This window comes from Spermophilus citellus (genome assembly GCF_964194105.1).
Source record: "Spermophilus citellus genome assembly, chromosome: 15".
NCBI classification, from domain to species: Eukaryota; Metazoa; Chordata; class Mammalia; order Rodentia; family Sciuridae; genus Spermophilus; species Spermophilus citellus.
The window spans coordinates 92,662,713-92,686,371 of NC_138195.1; the positions used below are offsets into that span (position 1 = coordinate 92,662,713).

The window sequence follows — 23,659 nt, forward strand, 5'->3', positions numbered from 1 at the left end:
TGCCAGCCTCAGTGATTGCCGGGGGATCATGTATCTCCAGCTAGAGGGTCCTTCCCATTGCTACTGTTCCCCTCCCTCCACGCTAGTGCTCCACAGAGCTGGAAAATGCAACCCGAACTCCATTCACCCCCTCCTCTCTTCTGTGTTGATATCATCATGCATTTTCTTTCATTTTAAATATTGTTCTAGTTGTTGATGGACCTTTATTTTGTTCATTTATTTATCCGCGGTGCTGAGAAGCAAACCCAGTGCCTCCCACATGGGAGTACTCTATCTCTGAGCCATGACCCCAGCCCTCATCATGCATTTTAAATCTGCATATATTTTAAACTCCATCAGAAGTTACTGTTTTGTGCAGTCCTCAGTCCTCGGTGTGTCAGATTATGGTAGCTTTTCAGCCTCCATTCCATTTCCCTCTGGGGTCACCTTCCTTCTGTGGGATTTCCCTTAGCAAAGGTCAACTCGAGGTGTTGCTTGCCTGAGCGACTCATTTTCTCCTGTGTCTGAGGGCATCTTCTCCTCTCGTAGCCTTCTGTCCCCTTCCTCAGGGCCTTGTCCCGTTCTCCTGGATTTCTGTCATTTCCGGTGAGAAGCTTTTGACTCATTCTTACGTTTTTGAAAGTGAGCACTGTTTCTTCTGCTGGCTGCGCTTACCATTTGTCTCTGTGGGATGATCGGAAAGCTTTGCTTTGAATGTATTCCCTATAGGATGTTTGAACTTTTGGATTGAGGTGTCCCCTGGTTTTAGAAAGCTCAGGCCCTGCCTGTCGTCCACGGGTCTGCCTCTGCCTGCTTTGGGTCTGGTCCTCGGCAATGCAGCTCTGAGACTCTCCCTCTGTCTTTATCGCCCCTTTGTTTCCCAAACACTCTTCTCTGGAGTTGCCTCCTATGCTCTTCTGTGTGGTTATTTTTTCTGTGAATTGTCTTCCATTTCACTAATTCTGTCTTTTGCGTTGTCTACTTTTTAGCTAAAGCATATGTTAAAAGTCTTAATTTTAGATATTATATTTTTTTTCTAGAACTTCCACTTGAGTCTTTTTTATAGATCCACTTTTCTACAAAATGTCGTGTTTCACCTTCTCTTTTGCTATCTTCCCATTTCCCATAATTTCATCTCTCTCTTTTCTTTGTTATAAAGTACACTGATTGCAGCATCCCGATGTTCTGTTAGCTGACTGCAGGACTCCCATTACCTGTGGGTCTTTCTTTCGTTGATGTGGCTACGTGGTCTGGTCTTTTGTGGAGTTGACTGACTTCATTGGATACCAGGTAAAACTGCAGGTGATGTGATCTTCCAGAGGCAAGTCATCCGCCCTCTTCTGGACTGGATGTGGGCCGAGTCCCCAACTCTCAGACATTGTCCTGGTCAAGGCTGTAGGGTGGCCCTGGTGAGCCTCCGTCTGAATTTCATTTGCCCAGGTTCTATTGTGTTTTTACCCCAGAGTCTGCTGTTATATTAGGCTTCTCATCTTGGCATTTTCAAACCTCAAGTCATTTTCTTTGAGGACAAAAAAAATTCTGCTCTTCTGGTAGAAGTGTCACTGTGGTTTTTAGTCTCAGACCCCATGCTGCTCCTGAAGTGGCAAATTTCCTGGGGAGGGGAAGGATTGCAGGCTTGAAGCCTCACCCCAAGTTCTTGCCATTCTGCCAAATGCTTCCCAGCCACCTGCAAACACAAGTTCATGACTGCATAATTCTAGTTGTTTGGTACAACATTTAAGCAAACATCTATTTGGAAACTTTATTTACAAAACAGATACACAACATTGCAATTTCCCATTTCACACAGAATTCTTTACAATGGAACTCATTTAAATGTAAGATTACCTCTAGGGTAATTAATTATCACTTAGTTTACAGAATTTTCCATTGTACACAAGTTTTCAGGTAGAGTATACTTTTAATTAGGCAGAAAACTAGTCTGTATTAATAAAACATCAGAGTTGCAACATTTTAAAATGCTAATGGATTGCTTTTTAGTAACATAGCAACTCTGAGTAACTTCTAATAAATAATTTATAGACAAAGCTTATTCACAATTAGCAACATATATCAGCATCCGAGTTACCAGGGTACAACTTCTTTATCAATTTATTGAATATGCTGCAGCTCTTGAAAATTTTCCAGTAAACATTGACTCTTAAGATGAATGAAGTAATCTTGAATGAATTGTTGTGTCATTTCCAAATGGTCATGAGATCATGTTAGATTTAGCCTATTAAGTGTCTCATGATTGTGAATTTTATAGCATTTGGGTTTAAAGGTAACCAGCAGAAAACCCCACATTCCTAGGGCAGTCCCTGGGGTGGGAGTAAAGCATATCCCCATGACCCTTCCCTCCTCCTGTCCACCTTCTGCCCCTCCTCCTTCCGTCCCTCCCTTCCTGTGTTGGTGGGTTTGGGGGTTTGTCAAAGTTTCCACACGTGATGGAGACAGCAGCAGGTGGTGTCCCTAAGAGCCAGCCCCTGCACATGGAGTCCAGCCTGCACAGATTCCTGACCTGACCAACCTGGTTGCCTGACCAACCTGACTCCCGGCGCTGGCCGCCCCCCCCCCCCCCCCCCCCCCCCCCCCCCCCCCCGGCAGCCCTCCGTGGCCTGGCGGTCGGCCCAGGTGGCCTTCCCGCAGGCCCCGCATCGTCCTGTGCTTCCTTTTGCAGACTCTATGAAGACAAGGGCGAGGCCGACTTCGTGGAGTCCCTGCTGCAGCTCTTCCGCTCCATCAATGACATGATGAGCAGCACGGCCGACCAGACGGTCAGGGTGAAGGTAGGCACCACACCGGGGTGGGGGGGACGCGGAGGAAGGGGTCCCGCGCGGGCTGAGAGGGGCAGTGCACCCTGCGACCCCGCACTTGAGCGGACCGGGGGATCTCCTGGGTGGGAGCATGATCCTCCTCGCCTGCCTCGGCTGTTCCCCTTGGCCCTGGAGTGCTTCACTCTTTCTGTGGCCAGGCTTCTTGCTCCTGGGCAGGAGGAGCTTCTGAATGCACTTCTGAATGAAGTGGGGCGTTGATGAGGACGGCTGGACAGCTCACTGGTCAGGGCGGCTGGGTCTCAGGGAGCCTGGGAGGCGGGCAGATGTGCGTGACATTATTCAGGCTGTGCCTGGCTGGTGGCATTTCAGCTGGGCTTCCCAGGTCCTCGTGTGCACAGTGAGGGATGCAGCATGCCCACCATGGTCTTCCTCCCACTTAGTCTCGCGTGCTTGCCCTGTTGTCCCGTGGAACAGCCTCCGCTGTGCAAGGCCGCCGTCCTCCAGGATGCTGTGGCGTGGGGTGCAGGGAGAGCACCCTGTGCTCTTGGGCCTCCAGTGAGGCGACTTTCCAGGGCGATTTATTTCACAAAGGCTGTGCCATTTGCAGTTTGCTGCCCTCAGTAATTCCCTCAATGAGCGAGTCTTCCGAGTGATTAACTGGTGGCTGTCCCTCCACTGTGCTTTGTAACTGCCCCTTTTCTTCCTTTTCTTTTGTCATGTTCTTTTAACGTATGATTTCAGAAATGTCCCCAGGCCTGTTCTCTTAAAAATACTTTGGGCAAGTCCTTTTCCAGCTCTCAGGTTTTGCCGTGCTCTCGGGAACAAGCACCGTGTGTTCAGTCGTCTCCTGGCTGCTGCCACCAGGAGACACCCACCGCTGGGCCAAACAGGAACACAGTGCAGCTTCCCTCTTCCTCCAGGGGGTGCCGCGGTCTGGGAGGGCCCCCGAGGTGTTCTGCGTTAGTCATTCACCATGACAAGAGTTAGTTCTAAAAATTGGTGAACTAGGGAAAAGCCACATGGTGTGCATCTTAAAGTTATAGGTTGGTAATTTTGGCAACTCAGTATTGTTTAGAGCTTCCTTATTGTTTCAGGGTTAAAATTAGCAATGTGCTGGGTACATTTACTACCGCGTCTAGTGCCATTTTAGAAAAACAGACGCATACAGGGTAAGAATAGATAAAAATTACAGGAAGTTTCGTGCCCAGAAGTAATTTTAGATAGCTAAATATATTCTTACATTATTAAATTTGATTGGGCTTGACTTGTGTCTTCCTGCCTCTCTTGAAGTCACATCATTTAGTGAGTGGAAACCAGGAAGAATTTCCTTCGCGGGGTGTTTCTTTGTAAGATGCGAGCGGATCTGGTGACGTTGGTGCGTTGGTGCTGATCCCCCGTCTGCAAGCCAGATGCACGGGTTTTGTTTGGCAGGCTGCCCCCACCCCTGCCACCTTGCTGCTGATTTGTTATTCTATTATTTTACTATAGTTGTTCTGTCACCATTGCAGATTTAAGGGCTCCTGCTGCGGAACTCTGGTTTTTGTGGCATTTTGACTTTTGGCTTTGCTGTGTTGACGTGTGAATACTGCTGTGAACTGCTTTGCCTATGGAAGGTGTTCTCCAGACTGTGCCGTTTCCTGGGTTTAAAGGTTGTTTCCCAAAGGGTGGCTCCTGTTGGCTGCTTTGAACTGGGGGATCTGCTGCATCCTTTGTCTGTGACCTCGATGTCAGCATGCCTCTAGTCTTCATGGCCTGGTCTGGGTGACCCGACTGGGGTTTCTCACTGTCAGCATCCTGGAGTCACCTTCATGGAACAGAACCCACTACTCACAGCCCAGTCATGGGTGAGGGGCAGCTCCAGGGCTCAGGCCTCGGGATGACAGGGCAGAGGAGTTTCCACGCTCACTTGCTGGGGGACAAACTTGGCCTCCAGCGTGAGTTTGCATCATGGCCATTTTCCTTTTGACTTAGCGAAGGTCTTTACTAGAATGGTTTACTTTAGGTGGGAGACTCACATCGTGGCTGATGGAGGGGGCTGCAGGGCGTGTGGACCCCGTTGCCCTCACTCCCTCTACCTGGCAACCACCCCAGCTCACCTCTGCTCCCAGGTTCTGGGGTATCGGTGTTTCTGGAGACAGGGTCAGCCAAGTGCCCCTTCACTGCCCCTCATTTAAAGCCCCCAACCTCAGGGCTACAGCCAAACGCTTTTGGAGACACATTTTTTTGTGATACAATGATGTGAATTTCCAAGGGCACACGTCAGTGGTGTTGGTGGTCTACTGTTTTGTGACCACTGCCCTCTGCTTCAGAGCAGTTTCTTTTTTCTTTTAAATATTTATTTTTTAGTTGTAGTTGGACACAAAACCTTTTTTTATTTACTTATTTTTATGTGGTGCTGAGGATGGAACCAGGGCCTCGCACATACTAGGCGAGCACTCTACTGCTGAGCCACAACCCCAGCCCCTTCAGAGCGGTTCCATCTCCCCACTTGAAACCCCACATCCATCAAAGATCAGAGCCCATCACTCCTCCTACACCCCTGGAAGGTGCCCTCCGGTCTCCATCTCTGCACCTGACTGCCCTCGCAAGCCCGTGGAGGTGGAGTTGGGGGTGTTTGCCCCACGACCAGCACAAGGCCTTCAGCGTCCCTCCCTGTTGTAGCTTGTGCCACTCTCCTGCTTTTTGAAGGCTGGATGGTGTTTATTTGTATGGATTGACCATATTTTGCTCAGAACATGACCATTGCTAGTGAAGCTGCTGTAATGTGGGTGTGCAAACCTCTCGCGTCCTGGCTTCCATTCTCTTGAACACTTACCCAGCAGGAGAACTGCTAGGTCATATGGTGATCTTGAGTTTAGGTTTTGGAAGAGTCACCACCGTGTTTTCCAGTGTACGACAATTGTACCCCACTCCTTCTTTGAGGTTCTTATTGCATTTGCTTCAGCAGTGGTTTTCAGAAGCTCCTCAGGCTTGATTTCTTCCACACTGCATGGTCACCTCGGCTCTCACCAGTGCCACCTGGCCTTCTTACTTCCCGCTGCAGAAGACAAGTCCTTCCCTCTACCCAGAGCCACCCCGCCTGTGCTGAGGGCTTCCTGGGATGGCTCCTGGGGGACAGTGAAGCTCTGTCCCAGCTCCTCCCTGACATGGGGAACCAGGCCGGTTCCTTTTGTCCACCTTCATGGACTAGGGCTGCAGAGTCCATGTCCCGGCTGGAAGGGCATAGGGCCTGCCTATTCCCAGTAGAGCTTCCTACCTACACACACTCTGTGTGTGCATAAAGCCGTGAAGAAACTCTGATGACATGTCACGAAGGTCATGTGAATCTGAAGGGGAGGGAGGAAGCTGATGGCCTGGGCTTGGAGGCCTCTTGGAGAAGGAGACATGGGTCGTGGCCCTGCTGTGTGACAACAGTGGATTGCAATGCCAGATCAAGGTGTTTGGAGCATTGCAGTCAGGGTGACTCAGTTCCTCAAGTATTTCTACCTTCTTTCTGGGATGATTCTGGAGACACTTCACACACCACACCCAACCATTCCTGTTCCTGTGTCTGGGGCCAAGAATTTCAGGATCTTTTGTAAAAGGAAAGTTTGAACATGAGCCATGACAAGAGATGGATTCTTCTTGCATGTGTGTGTGTTATATATGTGTGTGCATGTGTATGTGCTACAGGCATACATGTAGCATGTTAGTGTGAGAATGTTGTATCTATGTGCGTAGATGTATGAGTGCATGCATGGCTATGTTCTTTGTGCACAGATGTGTATGACATGTGTGTGCACGGGCATGTTATGTGTGCACATGTTTGTGTGTGTGTGCTCATGCCTATGTGATGTGAGCGTGAGTGCTGGATATGTGCCTGTTGAGCATGTGCATGCATGTGGGTGTGCTGTAGTGTTGCTGAAAACTGTTCCTGAGAAGTGCCTGCCCTCCCACATTCTGGCCTTTTCTATTGTCGTCTCCTTTAGTCTATGCTACACTAATGGTTTGCACGAAGAATATTGCTGGTTAACAGCGTATTTTATGAACAGCTTAATGGATTTCAGCCCACATTTGAGAACCGATGCCTGTTACTATTCTTTAGGGCTCTTCTCCTGCCTCTCCTGTGTAGTTTATTATGAAAATATTCTCATTAGTTTTCTGACTTCTTCCATTGTCTTGTAGAGCCCCAGGCTCCTGGCGCTCAGGCATGTGGATTGGACTGGGGTGAAGATTAATTGAATTCGAGGCCCCCCAAGCTGAGGTTGGCATGCAGCAGACGAGGGCAACTGGCCCTGGGGAGCAGCCCTCCCTGTCTCTTCCCTTCTAACCACCTCATGGTGCTGTTTCCATCTGGCCTTCTTGAAAGGAGCTGTGTTGGAAATCAGCTATTTTGTAATCTCAGTAAATACAGTGGATGGGTGAGTTTGGCCCTCCAAGAGGTACAGTTTTAATTTCCTCTGACTTGAATTAGCGGTACTTGCTGGCCTTACGTGTTACCCCAAATTCTAAATTAGGTGAAGTTTTTGCTGCTTTTTGCCTATTTCTAAACTAGCATTTGGGTTCATGTTGCTTCTCACACATTTGCAAGTTTGGAATTTTATTGTCTTCAGGAAAAATAGTCAGAAGGTACCAGGGTCGATGACAAATAAGGTGGAGATACAGCAGGATTTCCTTGTAGAGGAGATGAGGCTTCTCTCTGTGGCTTTGAGCGGCCGCAGGAGCAGCTCCCCCAGCCCCTCCTCCAAGGCCCGCAGGTTCCCTCTTCACATGCAAGTGGATTAAAATGAGGAGAATCATGCACCACTTCACCTCTGGGAGATTCCACTCCAGTGTCTCACCCTTACAATTGCCTGCTGGTCTCCTCATTTTGGTGTCTTCCCACATATGTCCACATCTATGTGGACTGTATATTCACATGTATGTCTACAGAATGCCCCTCAGCATCTGCGGGGGTTGGTTCCAAGACCCTGCACCCAAACTTGAAGATGCTCCTGTCCCTCATAGAAAATGGCACAGTGGTGCTGGGATGTAGTTCAGTGATAAAGCACTTGCCTGGCCTGTGGGAGGCCCTGCCTTTGATTCCCAGCACTGCAAAATCAATAAATAAATCAATAAATAAGAGGGAGAATGACATAGTTTTTACACATGACACATGTCCTCCCACATCATACTTTAATCTCTGGGTTACTTATAAAGTTTCAGACAATCTGAATGCTGTGTAAATAGTTGTTATATTTATTTTTTAGGAAGTGATGAGCAAAAATTGTGTATGTTTAATGTAAACATATTTAAAAAAAATTTTTTTTTGATCGCAGTTGGTTATGCCTGCAGACGTAGGGCCCAAGGATTCGGGGCATGTCTTTCTGTAAAATATGAATACACCACACACTTTTAGACATCATTTTTTTCTAGATATATTTTCCCTTTGCCTGTGTTTTTAAGGTCACCTTGTGGTGGAGTCCTGACTTACTCGGAGCTCTCGGATGGTTTCTCCTTCCCATTTCTGTGGGTGCTTGTGTCCCTCCTTGTCTGCCGTGGAGCTCACTGGCAGTTAAACTCTCCTCTGAAACAGGACTTCTGCTTTTGAACCCGGGGTGACTTCTTCTTCGCTTGCCCGAACCTTGGCCTTTAAAGTGCTCTCCCTGGTACCCCTCCTACTTCCGCGAGCTCGTCTCAGAGCCTGTCTCCTGCCGACATGCAAGGTGCGGTCCAGCCCTTTCTTCTCCCAGGTCTGGACTTACTAGTGTTCCTGCAGGAGGCGGGAGGTCCATAGAGGCTTCCCCTTAGCAATCCGTCAGCTGTTCGTTTTTTCATTTATTTTGAAAATCATTTCCTTTGTTCACTGTACCGTGTGCCAGGCCCTGGGTGCCGCACATATCATACAGTACGTTCTCTGTGACAGTCGGCTTTTTGTTGCTATGAACAAAGAATCTGAACAACCTGGAGGAGGAAGGATTTATTTTGGCTGAAGGTTTCAGAGGTTTTAGTCCGTGGTTGGCTGGCTCCATGGCTTCGGGCCCAGGCAAGGCAGACTGTCATGGTGGAAGGACATGGCAGAGAAAATTTCCCATTTCATGGTGCCTGGGAAGCAGGAAGAGATATCCAGGGACAAAAATCACCCTTCCTCGGCCTGGCAGGAGTGACCCACTTCCTTCAAGTAGGTCCCGCGTCCCTCAACCTCCACCACAAGGTGACCTCCACCACCTCCCAGTGGTCATTCAACTTTCAGTGGACTAATCTGCTGATGAGATTGGGGCCCTCATGATCCAGACACTTCCTAGAGCCCCGCCTCTGAATTCTGCTGCTTTGGGGGCCCAGGCTTCAACACAGGAGCCTTTGGGGACTTTCCAGATCCAAGCCAGAGCAGTGTGTGTTCTCATGTTCATGTCTGAGTGGGCAGAGGTGAGCCCAGTAACCCCTGCCATGAGCACCCAGTTAGACAATTGCAGGAAATGATTTCAAGCGAATTGCCCACATCACCTCTCTGTGGATTGTAGTAAGTCATTAACCAAAGTGAGGGTTGGGGTGAGGAGGTATTTTGAGGGGATAGAACCATTTGGGGGTTCTAGGGAGGTTTAAAGGAGGAACAAGACAAAGTACAGAGTGAGTCACCTCCAGGTGGAGGCAGCAGGCAGGAGGTGCTTGCTGGTCAGAAATGAGAAGGTGTGTGGTCCTGGCTGGGGGTCAGCACCACGGACATCAGGGCTGGGGATGGAGGCGAAGCTGTGTGCACATGGGCGCGTCCTGGACCTGTGGGAGCTGCTGAGGATGCTGGCTCAGGTCACCACTGGCTTATCTGAGAGACATTTGGCTTCTGCCTATGGAATGGATTTGAGAGGCCGAGAGAGGAAGCCAGGGATGAGATGCTGTCATGTATCCACCTTGTCCCTGCTGCCACTGGGGCTGGTGGCTCTTGTGCACTGTGGGATGTTTAGCAGCATTCCTGGCCCATGCCAGTCGCTCTCGCCAGTCATGGCAAACAGAAATGCCTCTAGCCATTGCTGCTGTCCCCTGGGTGGGGCCTGGGGGCGAATGGCTCCTGGTTGAGAACCACTGGGCTGCAGGATTTGGGAAGGGGGTGGAGACATTTGGTCTAATCTCTAGGCCGTGGTGGTGGATCCTATGTGGAAGGAGAGGAAGTGGAAGGAAGGTGCCTTGGTCATCTCCCAAGCCTTGGCTGGACTCGTGCACCTGTTGGATATTGTGAGAGATGCACAGGTGTCGAGGGTACAGTGTTACTGAGACTCTGCCTCCCTCTGGCATGGGAAGCTGTTCTGTGCAGCCACAGGGAGCTGACCTATCCTCCCTCAGGTCTGCATTTGAACAGCCTCTTTGTGTGTATCCACCTGCCACTTCTAACTACATTATTTCTTTTAGGGCTAGGTTTCATTTTCTTTTACGAGATCTCGTCTGATGTCTATTTAGTGGGTGCTGTTGGCTGACTGACTGTCGGGTGGTTCTGATGTCAAGTTAGTTGTTGTTGGATGTGTGGTTATATAATACAGCCAAGGAAGGTACCAAACCCAGACTCCCATGTGGTTTGGAGAGAATGTATCTGCTGCTTTTGTCCCGATGGATGGTGCAGCCTGAAATAATCCTAATTCCTTTCTATTTGTGCAGCTTCACAGTCACCAAAGCCTTTTGATGCATGTTATCTCTTAGGATCCTCCCAGTATCGCCATAGAGGCTGTTAAAAATAATAATGAAAAGCTTTCTCAAGCGCTGGGCAGGGGACATAATCATGTAGAGTCTGGGCATTTTAATAGCACTATTGTTGATGGAAACATGGCTTTCCACATCCACTGGCCCTCGTCTGGGATCTTCAACTGCAGCTGTCCCTGGGAACCCTTCAGACAGATGCCTGGTCTCTATGAGACCAGGCTTGTAGAGTCAAGGGTGCCCGCCTCTGAAGGCTGGTGTGCACCTTACTTTTGGAATTACATTTACAAATGGAATTGCCATAGATGTTTGTCAATTCTCTGCGTATTTTAAGTTTCTATGGCTTTGGGGCCTATTTTGATTGCAAATTGCATAAACCTCAAATGAGCTTAAAATAAGAAGAAATAGATTCCTTGTTTATAGATGAGTGACTCAGTATCACTACAATGCCAATTCTTTCCAACATGATCTACAGATTCAATGCATTTACAACCAAAATCTCAGCTAGTAATTTTGTCACTATTGATAAAGTGATTCTGAAGTTCATGTGGAAAAGTTAAAGATCCAAATAACCATCACGATACTAAGGGAGAAGAACAACACAGGAGGGCATCAGTACCCACCTTCAAGTCTTACTGTACTGCTCTGGTGGTCTAATAGCATAGAGTCTACTCAGGTTGATTTCTGAAGGAAGGAAATGAGTTCATTCACACAGATGGGGAGTCCAAAGCATTGAGTGTGGTGGGTGCATCTAGGGTGCACAGATATCTACTCCATTGGAGGAACAATGAATACAGGGGGGAGGCCGAAGCTTGCCTTGTTCTCATTGTGCAGTAACCTTGGATACAAAGAGAGCTGTCTGACAGCTGAAGGCCATGTCAGTCCTCAGAAGGAACCTCTTCCCTTAGCCAAGGGGCTCTTCCTGAGAAGGAAAAGACCTTCTGAAGTTGAAACTGAAGTGGAGGTGTCCCAGGGCAGCAAGCAGAGAGAGGGTTGAAGCAGCCTTCAGCGAGGTCTGGGGAACTTTTCAAATGCAGCTGAAGCCAGTACAAATTTGTGACACTGTGAAATGGGTTCTGCAGCCCTTCTTTGGGCCTGCCTGCAGGGTTGATGGAAAGGGTCGTTAAAGCCTTCATTTAGAGTCGGTGTTCAGCCGGCATGACAAGTAGTCCAAGGAGACCCTGGAGGAGACTGGCCCTTCAGTATGCCCAGGAAGAATTTTATTGAGAAACCAGGTGGCGAGTTTCATTGCATTAGCACGCATGAAAAAGGACTATTTTATATGTGAACTTAAAAATCATCAGCTCTGTCACAGTTAGATTGGGTAGTTATAAAGTTTCATTAAAACTATTTTGCAGAATGTTATGATGGCGTAAATTATTTTGTGTGTGTGCAGATGAAACCGAGACTCTGGTAAAGTTGGATTCCAGAGCTCCTAAGTGTTTCCGTCTGGGCGTCGGGGAGCCGGAGTGGGAAGGCACGGCTGCCTGTTTTCAGGGAAGCGCCGAGGAGGCGAGGGGACAGACCCCGGCTTCCTGCTCTTCAGTCCATTCTTCTGTAAAGTTTCTCCAGTCACATTGTCAACATGTGCATGACAGCGGCTTTACTCAGTCCTGGGCCTGGCTGTACGGTTTCCAGGAGGAGCTGAGCAGTATTATTCTCTGTGAACTGTGGATGTGACACTTTTGTAATTCAAGTAGAATCAGTCCTCCTGTGGGGAATCCTGCCCATTCAGTGTGGTACACTGAAGCAGGGAAGAGGTGAAGGGACCGAAAAGGCTTTAAAGGTGTGTCTTATTAGAACAAAACAGGCTTTCTTCCTGCCTGTGTGCCCTCCCCTTACATTTGGGGACTCATTGTCAGAGATGCTGTTTTTTAAACGTAGTTGTGTGCTGTATAGATAAATGATGAAGGAGGGACTGCTGTCCGCTCCTCTGATCAGTAAAACTTACTTTTGAGGATGTTTTCATAGAAACACCTCCGACATTATGCACTCCACCTGGTGTGGTCAGCTTTCTGTCAGAATCACAGATACCTGAGATGATCAGCTTATGAAGAGGACAGGCATGGGTTTCAGAGGCCCCGTGCATGATGGGTAGACCGGGGCTTTGGGCCTTGGCAGAGCAGCCCATGAAGGCGCGAGCGTGTGGGCAGTGGACCTCTCCCCTCAGACCTGGGAACTAAGGCCTTGGTCCACCAACACTCAAGGGCACGCCCCCAGTGACCTGAAGACCTCCCACTAGGCCCTGCCTCTTAACGGAAAGGTCCACCACCTCCCAACAGAGCTGCACTGGAGATGGAGGTAGCTGGCCGTGTCTTGGGGGCAACGTGAGCTGTGGCTGAGCTGCGGGGTGTTCTGTGTGCTCTTTGTGCTTGTTAATGGTCATTTGACCTGTCACAGAATCTGGATCCAAAATGTAGGAGGACTTTGTATAAATGGAATTTCCATCTTCTTCCTTTGGTTACTTGTCAAAGGCAGATGACTGACAAGGAGACATACAGTCTCACTTGGGAATCTACACTCCAGGTCACTGTCGGCCCTTTGGATTATATGTGTGGGGTTCCTGCAGGTGTGCTAGCTGCCTCTTTGGCCCCAGCTTGTCCCACTTCACTGAACCACTCCAGGTCCTTCCATCCCCCTCCCCTTTCCATTTTGGGTGAGCCTTCCTATTGGCTGTCTCCCCCTGCACCAGGGGCTCCTCTGCGGCCTGGCCTAGGCCTCATCTTTCCTTAAGCTGTGAGTGGGCTTCCTCGCCTTACCCCAGGGTCTGCCCTTCTTTCTTCCTTCCTGGGGGTGTTTCCATACTCCATCTCCCCTGCTTGCTCCTCTTTGGACACAGGACTTGTGCAGTGCCTCCAGCACTTGCTTCCACACATTCCTGCCTGGAGTTCCGCTGCAGTCTGCAGCCTCCACGGACAGAGGCAGGCAGGTGCCAGGAGCTCCTGTGTGCACGCTGAGCAGGCAGCTGATGTGCCCATGGGAAAGGCCATGGGATCGATTCTTGAAAGAAAAAGATGTGCTAACTTCAGGGTCCACACAATCAGCTTACTTGATGTTTATCAAGCTCTTACTGAAAAGTTTCTGCACGTCTGCTTCATATGTGACCTCTTCCCAGACATGGTTGTAGGTATCAGCATTTGAAATATATATAAAGTATGCCGTCAAAGATAGTGTGCACTGGGTTATTTGACTTCAGAGTATGCTCCTTTGTGGCCAGCTATGGACTTGTACTGGCTAGAGGCCATGGATAATAATAGCTTTCTGTCTGCAGGAGAGGAAACCAGGTGTGGACCCCCAGGACAGGTAGCAGGTAAAGTGGTCCAGCGTTGAGTCATTGGATGTTGAGATGAGAGACTGCAGGCCAGGCAGGTATCCAAAGAAAGTAGCAAGTGGCCTGAAACCCCAGAGAGCTGATGGGACTGGCTCTGAGCTTTGAGGGTGCCTGCAAATTGAGGGGCGGGAGGGGCATTCCAGGGATGGGAGGGAGGAGAGAGCAAGGGGGTGGCAGGATTGGATTGGTGTTTGGAGAATATGGCAACCCGGGGGCTGGAGCCAAGAGCTGAGTTGAGAGTAAGGACTGGGGTGGGGGCAGCCCAGTCTGGGAAGAGGAGTGTGGGGGTGCTCTGGTAGTCAGATGGCAGTGTGTGCAATTCCCAGCTGACATGCTGAGAATTGACATATAAGTTTATTTTTAATTACATTTTCAGAAAAGGTTAAGATCTCCCAGGGAAGACACAGGAGTAGAACTGGGGGGAGGGTGTCAGTATGAAAATTATATGAGTTCTTTAAATTTTTATCTGATGGAATTCTTTATTAGTTCTTTTTTTTTGTCATGGGATAACTTTTTTCATTTATATTTTTAAATAAAATATATTTTTAATTGAAAAAGAGCTTTCCCAGAACCTTGCCCAACCCCTCTCAGAGTTTGGTGGCTTTTATTGGGAGCCCCTCCTTGGTGTGCATGGCCATCTCACACCCCCAGGACTGGGGATGTTCTGTCCCAGGACACTGTTTGGGGGTTTCTGGGCTTGGGTCCCAGGGCCTCCACCAGCTGGAGGGCAGATGAGATCCACTGGCATCTTCATGTGTGAGATGTATTTCCAGGAAAGCACGATCATTTCCCATGTGCATGGGTCATCTTGGCTACAGGATGTGCTATGTGCAGAGCCATCTCTGTGCCATGGAGGTCACCCACCCACAGGCCCTGGGTTTCACAGCTGTCCTTTGCTCTGGGGACACCAGCTCCTGAGCCTGGCCCCAGAGGCATTTTGCTCTTGGTACCTCCAGCACTTCTGTCTGCCGCGTCTCCTTAGCAAGATGGAAAGAGCGCTGGTGAGGAGACACTGGGCGAGGCCCTTCCTCTTCAGGGCACCATCCAGAAAGAGTGTGGAAGCTGTTACTGGGAGTGTGAGGATTTGGAATCCTCATCTGGCCCTGTAGCCCGCCCTGTCCCAGTCGGGTTTGCCAAGGTCTTCCTCTGACGTGGCTGGGTTGTGGCGGGTTCCTGTGGCTCTGCATGTGCGGTGGGCACGGAGGATCTTCTCATCCTGTACTCTTGGTCCACCCTGGTTCTGTGTTTAAATGCAGCATGTTGCGGGCCGCATGTCAGTGTGTTGAAACTCCTAATCCGCAACCTTTGTTTTTGATTTGGAGTATTCTATTCAATCCCCAACTTCCTTTATCAATTCAAAAAGCTGGATTGTGAATGGAGGTATAATTCATAGACGTTGAAGTGCACACATCCCAAGTGTACAGCTTCATTGGTTTTGAGAGACACTTATCCTCTGTAGCCCAGCCCCCTAAACCGACGTTTCCTCCTGACATGGTAACTTGGGTGAGCCTGGTGCTGTGGGTGTATTTCCTCCATCCTCTCCTGGAATCCGAGCCTCTGGGTCCCCCCAGCCCAGCAGCTCTGGTTTCTCTGTACAGAAATTTTGTACTAGATTTTCTTGTTTCCGTCTGTAAAACAAGGGAAAGGACCGAAGCCCTGCTCTGGGGGTCCGTCTGCTTCACGTTTCCTGTGATCCTCTCCAGCAACAAAATGGTCACTTCTGACATAGACAGTGACTGCCAAAGGAAGCCTTGCACGGTCTGAAGAGGACACAATGCCATCTCAGCCTGCACTGGAAAGCGGTGTCCTTTAGTGTGCCCAGAGACAGATATTTTTGCACTGCAGGAGTCGGTCTTTGAAAGTGCATTGGGATTTATATTTTAAACTAATCACAGCTGCCAGAATTAGCACACTGGTTTTGTGATATTTAAAATCTTTACCTTGCTCATTTTTTTTTTTTGACGCTGTGTTAAGTTCCGTGGAGCAGAGTTTCATTCACACCTCGCTTATTCACAATTTAGGATGATTAATGTTGGGGCTGGGCTGCCAGTCACCTTTGCCACTGAGGAGCCGGAGGCTTTGCCACACCAATGCATGCTGCAAGAGGATGAGGGGACTGGGGCCCTCACACCTGAGAGGGTGAGGTTGTAGGTGTGTGTCCTTCTCCACTCTTCTCCCACCAGCTGCCTGCCAAGCTGTTGAAATCCCATGAACCCCGAGTCTCCTTTCAGCTCAGAAATTCTGAGATCTTGCCCGTGTCATGCTACGCTGGGTTGTTAATTTCCTTTGGAAACTTGAAAGTGATAGCACTCCTTCTTTGGGGACTTTATTGTTCCTGCTTTTCACTCATGCCGTCCCTCAGCAGACTCCAGGGCTCCACTGCTCCTTGCGTGGTGACCTCAGTACTATTTGACATCCAGCCTTCTGCTTCCGCACTGCAGCTGCCTCTTCTTGGACATGGAAATGTCACACTGGAGCTGTTGGGGCTGCAGAGCGATGGCCGCTGAGGGCTTTGCTGGCACCTCCCGCTCATGTCATCCCTCAGAGTGAGCAGGGTCTGTGAGCAGGAAGGAGCCCTGAGTGCACACTTGACACTGTGCCTTGACAGCTTTCCCAGGCCTCTGCCAGCCGGTCTCCATTGCTGGCCTCTTCTGAACCACTTTCAGTTACTCCGTGTTGGGATTTGGCCTTTCCTGGTCCATAATCTGGTATTTCCGGTCTTCTGTTTGTGGGGTGAGGTCCAGGCAGCAGGTCTGCACTCGTCCTCAGTGCCCTCTGCCCTCCCTGTGTCTGGTTGTTAGCTCAGATTATTTTCCTAACTTCCCCCAGCCTCCTGTGACCTTGCTCTCCACCCCTGATGACCCCTCAAGGTAGTTAAATGAGGTTTGACTTTCTCTGTGAATTCAATGTGTCATCTCTATTTGAAATGTTCCTGAACCCCTGGTGCTGTATTTTGGCAAAATATTTGGAGAATTTAAAACCTATTCATTAAAACCCATAGTTTTCTTTACGAGGGGGTGGGCTGATTGAATTAGTCAGGCGACTCTCAGTAGGTGTTCTTCCTGGGGGAAGTGGCTGCTGGTGGTTTTACTCTCTGTACCTGGGACAGTTCTTGCTGATTGGTTTGGGGTCCCTGTGTGGTGGGCTTTTTTTGCCTGCTTCAGACTTCCCACCTCTGGGCGTAGACAGGGACCTTTTGTGCTGTTTAATGTGTTGGTGGTCCTCAGGTCTGAGAAAGTGGTGTGTCCCCGTGTCCTCTCCCTACATGACACCCACCCGCATCTGTTTTGCCTTTGATGCTGTATTCACTTGCATCCTGGGTCCCCGAAATAGCTGTGGTTGTCACCTCCCATGCAGCAGCAGCTTCGGGGACCCTGCACTTCCCACCTTACTCTAGGGGGGACACCTGTGTCCTGGCTCAGAATTCAGCAGTCTCTTCAGTTCTTCCCCGCCAAGGACACCCTGAAGTGTGGTTTCTGTGAGATCCTTTTAGAACCACCTTCACTGAGGCATGATTTATGTCCTAAGGCTGGAGCTGCTGCAGGAGCATCGTTCGAAGCATGGAGAAGCTGTGTGTCCACTCCCGTCCTCTCTGCAGCGCAGCAGTGGAGGGTCAAGGTCTCCAAACCTTGGGATCCCCCTTTGGCCCCCACACTTATTCATGTGTCACCTCCAGAAACACAGTGGCCTAAAGGAGGGTGGACAGGAGCCCTGCTCTCCTTTCCCCTGGGATTGCTCTGTGACTCGTCCCCGAGTGGCAGGTGTCTTCCTCTTCCCTCTCCTTGATGTGAAGGGCCTCTGGCACCTGTGGCCAGTGCTGGTTCCTTGTAGCAGTGTGGAGGGTTCTCCAGCAGGAGCCAGTTCCTCCCCCAGGAGGCAGACAGGTGCCTTCTTCAACCATGTCCTGGGACTTGGTGTCTGTCCAGGTCTGGTTCCACGGAGAGGGCAAGTGGAGGTGCCCGTGGGAGAATGAAAGGTGGCAGACTGGCAGGGTAGCAGGGCCAGAGCTGCCCGTGGCCTCCTCCCAGCTGCGCTTGTCCTCAGGCTCCCAGCCCCATGGCCCTGTCCCCCTTCTCTGTCTGTGTGCCCAAATGCTCATCCTGCAGCGTGCTGGGTGTTTGCCTCTGTGTCTCTTGTATGCCGGTCCATCTCTCTGCAATGCTTGTGCCCTGCCCTCTCCCAGCTGGAAGTCAGAGTATTGTCTCAAAATACACTGGCAGGGTGTCCTGGCCTCTCCTGATCCTCCCTGAGCCCCTTCCAGGTGCCTTGAGGATTTCCCCCACCTGGGTTCCTGCCTCTCCAGCCGCCTCTGCTGTGCTCCTGAGCTGCCTGCTTTCACTGGAGAAACCCTCCTATTAAAATCCGAGTTAATCTTACAAGAACTCACTGCTGAACTTCGTAGTGAGGAAGCCTGCTTCCTGTTGATAGATAATAAGACAGAGTGGAATAATTTGAATTCTTTATAATGGATGTGATTATAAATGATTTCCCTATTTACTCATATAAAGGGCTAAGTGGAAGATGATTAGTGAGTTCTGTTTTCTGTTTTTCCTAAGGTGGTTTCTTAATCTTCCCAACAAATTCCTGTGATACAGAGAAGAAAAAGAAAAATCCATTAGAAGTAACTTAAAACCTTTAAGAAGCTGTTTAGAGCTTTGAAGCGGAGGCCTCTTTCTGTCCCTCTAGTACGTTGTGGCACAGGAGAGGAATCCGCTTACCCAGGCCTGGGCTGCGTGCGGGTTCCGGGGCCTGTGCTGCCGGGTGTATCTGGCCCAGAGCTTCTGCCAACGCCTGTCATAAATACTGTGACGGATTTTCACATTTGAAGTATTTATAATTTCCTATCTTTTTGCTCTATTACTCCTAAAAAATTAGTGTTGTTAAGGGTCCAAATCCTTCTAAATCCCATTAGGTAATATTGTTCTGTAATTTGGTGATTAAAGATGCTATTTTTTTTTTACTTTGTTTATCCTTAAATCCTTCACCCAGTAATCTCCTGTCCATGACTGTGGGTACCTCAGGACTGACAATGAACAAATCCTTAGTTGGCGAGTAACTGCTGAACATTGCAATAAGTAAGGTGACATAAGCCATTTTAGCTAAATATGGGCTTATTCTCCACGGGGCTGGTTTGCTGGCTTCTAAGTGCCACCTTGAGTTATCTCTGACCTTGCTTTTGTTAAGTAAGGACATCTGTCGGTCCCCAGCTAGCCCAGGGTTCTTTCTGGTGGTGTGGTGGAAGGCGCTGGCCCTGGGTGGACTCTGGGCAGTACCTGGGTGGGGCTGACCTTGAGGTGTCCAGACACTTCTCTTTGTAGCCAACATAGGAAAACACCGTAATGTCCCTGTGAGGGCAGCGTCCCACCCACAGGCAGGATGCCTTCCTCGGGGAGAGGAGAGACCGTTGGCAGATTCCTGGGTCAGGTATTCACAAGAACAAATTGCAGGTTTGTGTTTCAGTACAAGTGGGCCGTATCTTCTTTTTTTTTTGTAATTTATTTATTTATTTTTTTATTGGTTGTTCAAAACATCACGTACCTTCTTAAGGAACTTCCATGAGGAATTACGAGTTCAAGAGATAGGGTCAAACGTGTGTTTTGAAAGCACTTCTTCCCCCCATGAAGTCCCCTGGCTGCCCTGCCCCCATCCCACAGGGTCAGACAGAACTTGGACAGGTGGGGAAGAGGGCCGAAGGGTGGGGACCATCTTCTGAAATAGAGTCATCCTGAGGTGTGGCCTCCTGGAGGCTGGGGCTCAGGAGGGCGTAGCTCCACTGAGGCCGCTTCAGTCTGGGTTAGGATGAAGGAGAACCCCTCTGCTCTTTCCTTTCTGTACCGTGTGTCGCCTTGAAATCCCTGTCTGCATTTTGGCCCTTGTCTACCTAGAGCTGGATTCTTCCCTTTCCTGCCACTCGGGGCTGCTGAGGGGAACCCTGGGCTTGCAGGGTGGGGAGGTCTGGGGTTAAGGATCCTCTTCCCTTGTGTCCTCTTTGTTGTAGGCTCCTGGATCTTCTGCACACTGCTAGTAGGCTTTCATGAGACAAAAATATTAAAAAACAAATTGCCATCAACCAAAACAGGTTCACTATGTAGTTTTTAGCCTCTGTATGTGTCAGACAGCGTTAGAGCCACGGAGTCTATCAGTGGGCAGGTGGGTGGCACTAAAGGAAGCCAACTGTATGTTGTAGTCAGGGCTGAAAGACAATGAAGAGCTGCGTTATCCATCAAAATAAAACAACATGTCAGCTCTGATTACTGTTGCTGTCACCTTGTTTAAGAAAGACCTCCTGACCCAAAGTCCGGGAGACCTGACCTCTTAATAGGGAGCAGATCTAAAGCTTAAAAGCTTTGGTTTGCTACTCCAACCAGGTCTGCACCTGGCAGTGGTGGTTGGTCCTGGTTGCCCATAGGTGTCTGGGGTGTGTGACCTCAGACTACCTCTGCCCAGCAGCCTGCTTGCCAGTCCCTAAACCTCACCCCTGGATGCTGAGCTTTTGAAATGCTTCAGAAAGCCCTTTGGTGATTTTGTTCGTATATTCATTCAACAGTGTCCTCGGCTTCACTTAAAGCCAGGTGCTACGGGAAGTGTGCTGGGGGGAGGGGGGCAGGAAGATTGGAGTCTGGGGGCGGGGGAGGGGGGGACCTAGTGAAGAGGTGCAGAAGGGACCAGTGGGGGGCCACAGGCCCTGCCGGGCTCAGGCCTGGATGGTGCTAGGCTGGAGGAAACTGCCCTGCAGGTCCCACCAGCCCGACCTGGAAGCGTCCCTGACTTGGTCCTCACTGGTGTGGACGCCTGCGTCTCCCTGGATTTCTCTTCAAAGGTTCAGCTGCCTTCTCTTTGCTTCCGTATAACATTTTTCTCATTACTTGAAAAATATCAAGCAAACAAACAAAAATACCCCAGCGTATCTGCCTGAAACCTCCGTGTTGGTTGGGCATGACTTCAGAAGGTAACCGGCAGAATGAATAAAAAAGAAGCAAGGAAATTTAGCATATATTTGGCATTTCCCTGCCGGCATGAACACAATTGTTGGATGTCATTTTAAATAAGCCTTTTAAAGGTCACTTTAAAAATAGAATAATTGGCTTCGTTGTAGAGATCATGAAAATGTACCTAACAGATAAATTAAAAAAAAAAAGAAAACAGCTACTGCTAATATTGTGAAAGTGGATACTTGTGGTTTTGGAAGCATCTTCCTGTGGCTCATAAAAAGTGCCATATCTTAAGCTTTGTAGGTTGGGGTAACTGGATGACCAGTGGGTTTTGGTGCTGATGCAGATGCTGATTTCAAGGACACATAGGAAACGTTAATATAAAATAGCTTCATGAGATGGGAGAATGCACACAAATACTTCTGAGTTAATATCTATGCCCTATGAGTCTTACCTACATGGAAATGCATAGTCAAGTTAATAATTATTATAAGTAGACACTTGGCTTTTGTCTACATCCATACAGGTGTATATATTACATTGGAGATTGCCAAAATGTCAAATTCTCGTTACCTCCAGGGTCACCTCACTCAGGGGTACTAAAAGCATTTCCATGAGCTGAGTGGGTGGGAGTGAATGTGTGATATCGGCTGCCAGAGGCCTTACAGAAGGTGAAGAACACTGTCAGGCTTGTGGGGAAAGAAGACAACTCTGCAGCTCAGCGTTTGCTAAGTGTCTTACTGAACTAAATGTGCTAAGAACCACGTTTGCTAAGTGTCTTACTGAACATTTGCCCAAACGAGGGCCTTTGTTCACAGTACATGTGCACTAGATCCAAACTGTGCTTGCCAGAGTGAGGGGACTTGGGAAATGGGCTGGTATGATGACATCCCCTTCTCAGGTGGGTGCCGGGTTCTCCCATGGCTAGAGCATCAGATTGGAAGATCCTCGTGTTGTGACACTGAACCTGCCTTGACCGAGTTGGAGAAATCCAGACCCTGACCGTGGTGCTCATGGGGGCAGCGGAGGGGAGCAGGGTTGCTCTGCGGACTCACCTTGCGTAGAATAATTGCGTAGAGGTTGGTCCTTGGAACTTTCAGGGTTGACTGTGGTCCAGGGGTTCTCTGAGCCATCCTGATTCGTCACTTGTCCAGAAACCAGCCAAGGGTTTGCTGGAACTGGGGCGGGGACGGAGACCTGCTCCATGTGAGGACACCTGCCGGGAGTTAGTGCCTTTTCCTGGGTTTGGATTGTAGCCAAGCCTGTGCCAACTTCCTCTGATGGAACGTAGGCTTTCCAGAGCCAAGCACTGCATCATTTAGGGCCATCTACATAAAGTTGAACCAAAATAATGTTGGTGTTAGTCATTAAATAGATCCAAGATGCTCTGGTTTCAAATACTCATCTTGGAAATAAACGCAGAGTCTTATCCTGAGCCTTCTCCTCCATGGGGTTATTTTTATACGCTATTGTGTTTGTCGAATTCGAGACCTTGCAAGATCCAGGGCTGATTTATTTAATTTTCTCTGATGGCCATGTCATTTCAATTTCCAATAAATGTAATTATTTTCTTGCTATTGCTTTTGTATTTAATTTCAAAGTTTTCTCTGATTTGCTCTAAATCATCCTTTACAATCACAAAGTGAAAGCTACCAGGGTTTCTCTTCTGATGTCGGCAATTATAAGTGCAATCGTAAAATTTACTCCAAATTTTATTTGACTTAATAAATGGTTGGCTGCCACCACAGGCCTCCTAGTTGTCAACATCTGTGTTCGGACTCCGTGTGAGATCACCGAATGCCAGAGACTCATGAATTGGATGGCTTTGGTCCTTTTCACTCTGTGTTGCACTGTTTACCATCCTTCCAAAATGTTCCTCCTTTTCTCCAGTCAATTTTGGAAGCAGGATGTTCTTCTAGAGCAAAACACCCCCACCCAGTTATAAACAGGGTAGATGACCCCTCAGGAATATTAAACGCTATTAAACTGACGAGCGGTTCCATGCACCGTAGGAACCCCAGGAATTGTTTCTGGTTTTTCCTGACTTTGTCTTTGTATGAACTCTTGTTAGGATTGAAATTAATCCATCGCATGGATTAATGCATCTGAAAATAACAATGATTACGGTGCTTTCCCAATAACTTTTGGTTGTTTGAATTGTATATTGGAAGAGGAGGTATGTTTTCTTTCTTTTAGGGTTACCCAGAAAAATGAAATAGAAGCCAGGTTCTGGGAGAAGTCCATTTATATTCTTTTATGTTGACTTTTCTGTGATTCTCACATTTAATTGTATCCCTTTTCGGAGGTCCTCGGCCTGAAAGAGAAAGAATTCTGGGATTATAGCATACCCTGTGGCTACACCTACTTGGGAGGTCAAAACATTTATTATTTATCTATTTATCTATCTATCTATCTATTTATTTATTTATTTATTTTTGTGCTGGGAATTGAACCCAGGGGTGCTTAACCCCTGAGCCACATCCTTAGCCTTTTCCCACTTAGCCTTTTCCTTTTTGTTTTGTTTTTCAGTGTAGAGTCAGGGTCTCGCTGAATTTCTTAGAGCCTCACTAAGTGGCTAAGGCTGGCTTTGCACTTGCAATCCTCCTGCCTTAGCCTCTGGAGCCACTGGGATCACAGGAGTATGCTGCTGCGCCCGACTGGTCAAAACTTTTTAAAGGAAAAAGGAAAAGCCCTGAATTTGGACGATTACTTTCATGGGTGTCCCCGGCCAGGCTGAGTAGTCTCTTTGTGGAGTGCACCATGTTTTGAGGTAGCCAAGACAGGAGGAAGGAGTGAGTGGCAAAGGAGGGGTGAGGCCAGGTCCTCCGCGGAGGCTGGCTGAGCACCCCTTGGCTGTGCCCAGCTCAGCGACTCAGCCTGTGATTGTGGAGCCCCTGCCCATTCTGCTGCACCGTCCTCCTGTGACTGCTGTGAGGACCCCGCAGAGCTAGGTGAGGCCCTTTTTCTCCAGGTTCACATGTTCTTCGCAGAGGGCCCAG

The 23,659-nt window shown here is 48.9% G+C and overlaps 1 protein-coding gene across 4 annotated transcripts in view; it reads left to right on the top strand.

Moving 5' to 3' along the window:
* The window catches only part of DOCK1 (dedicator of cytokinesis 1), a 458,484-nt gene that overhangs the window by 119,109 nt on the left and 315,716 nt on the right, over positions 1 to 23,659 (top strand). For all 4 annotated transcript variants that reach the window (XM_081267092.1, XM_081267094.1, XM_081267093.1 and 1 more), the window contains exon 23: positions 2,660 to 2,768. In XM_081267092.1, the coding sequence (XP_081123218.1) occupies positions 2,660 to 2,768 (109 nt within the window). The remainder of the gene's footprint in view (positions 1 to 2,659; positions 2,769 to 23,659) is intronic.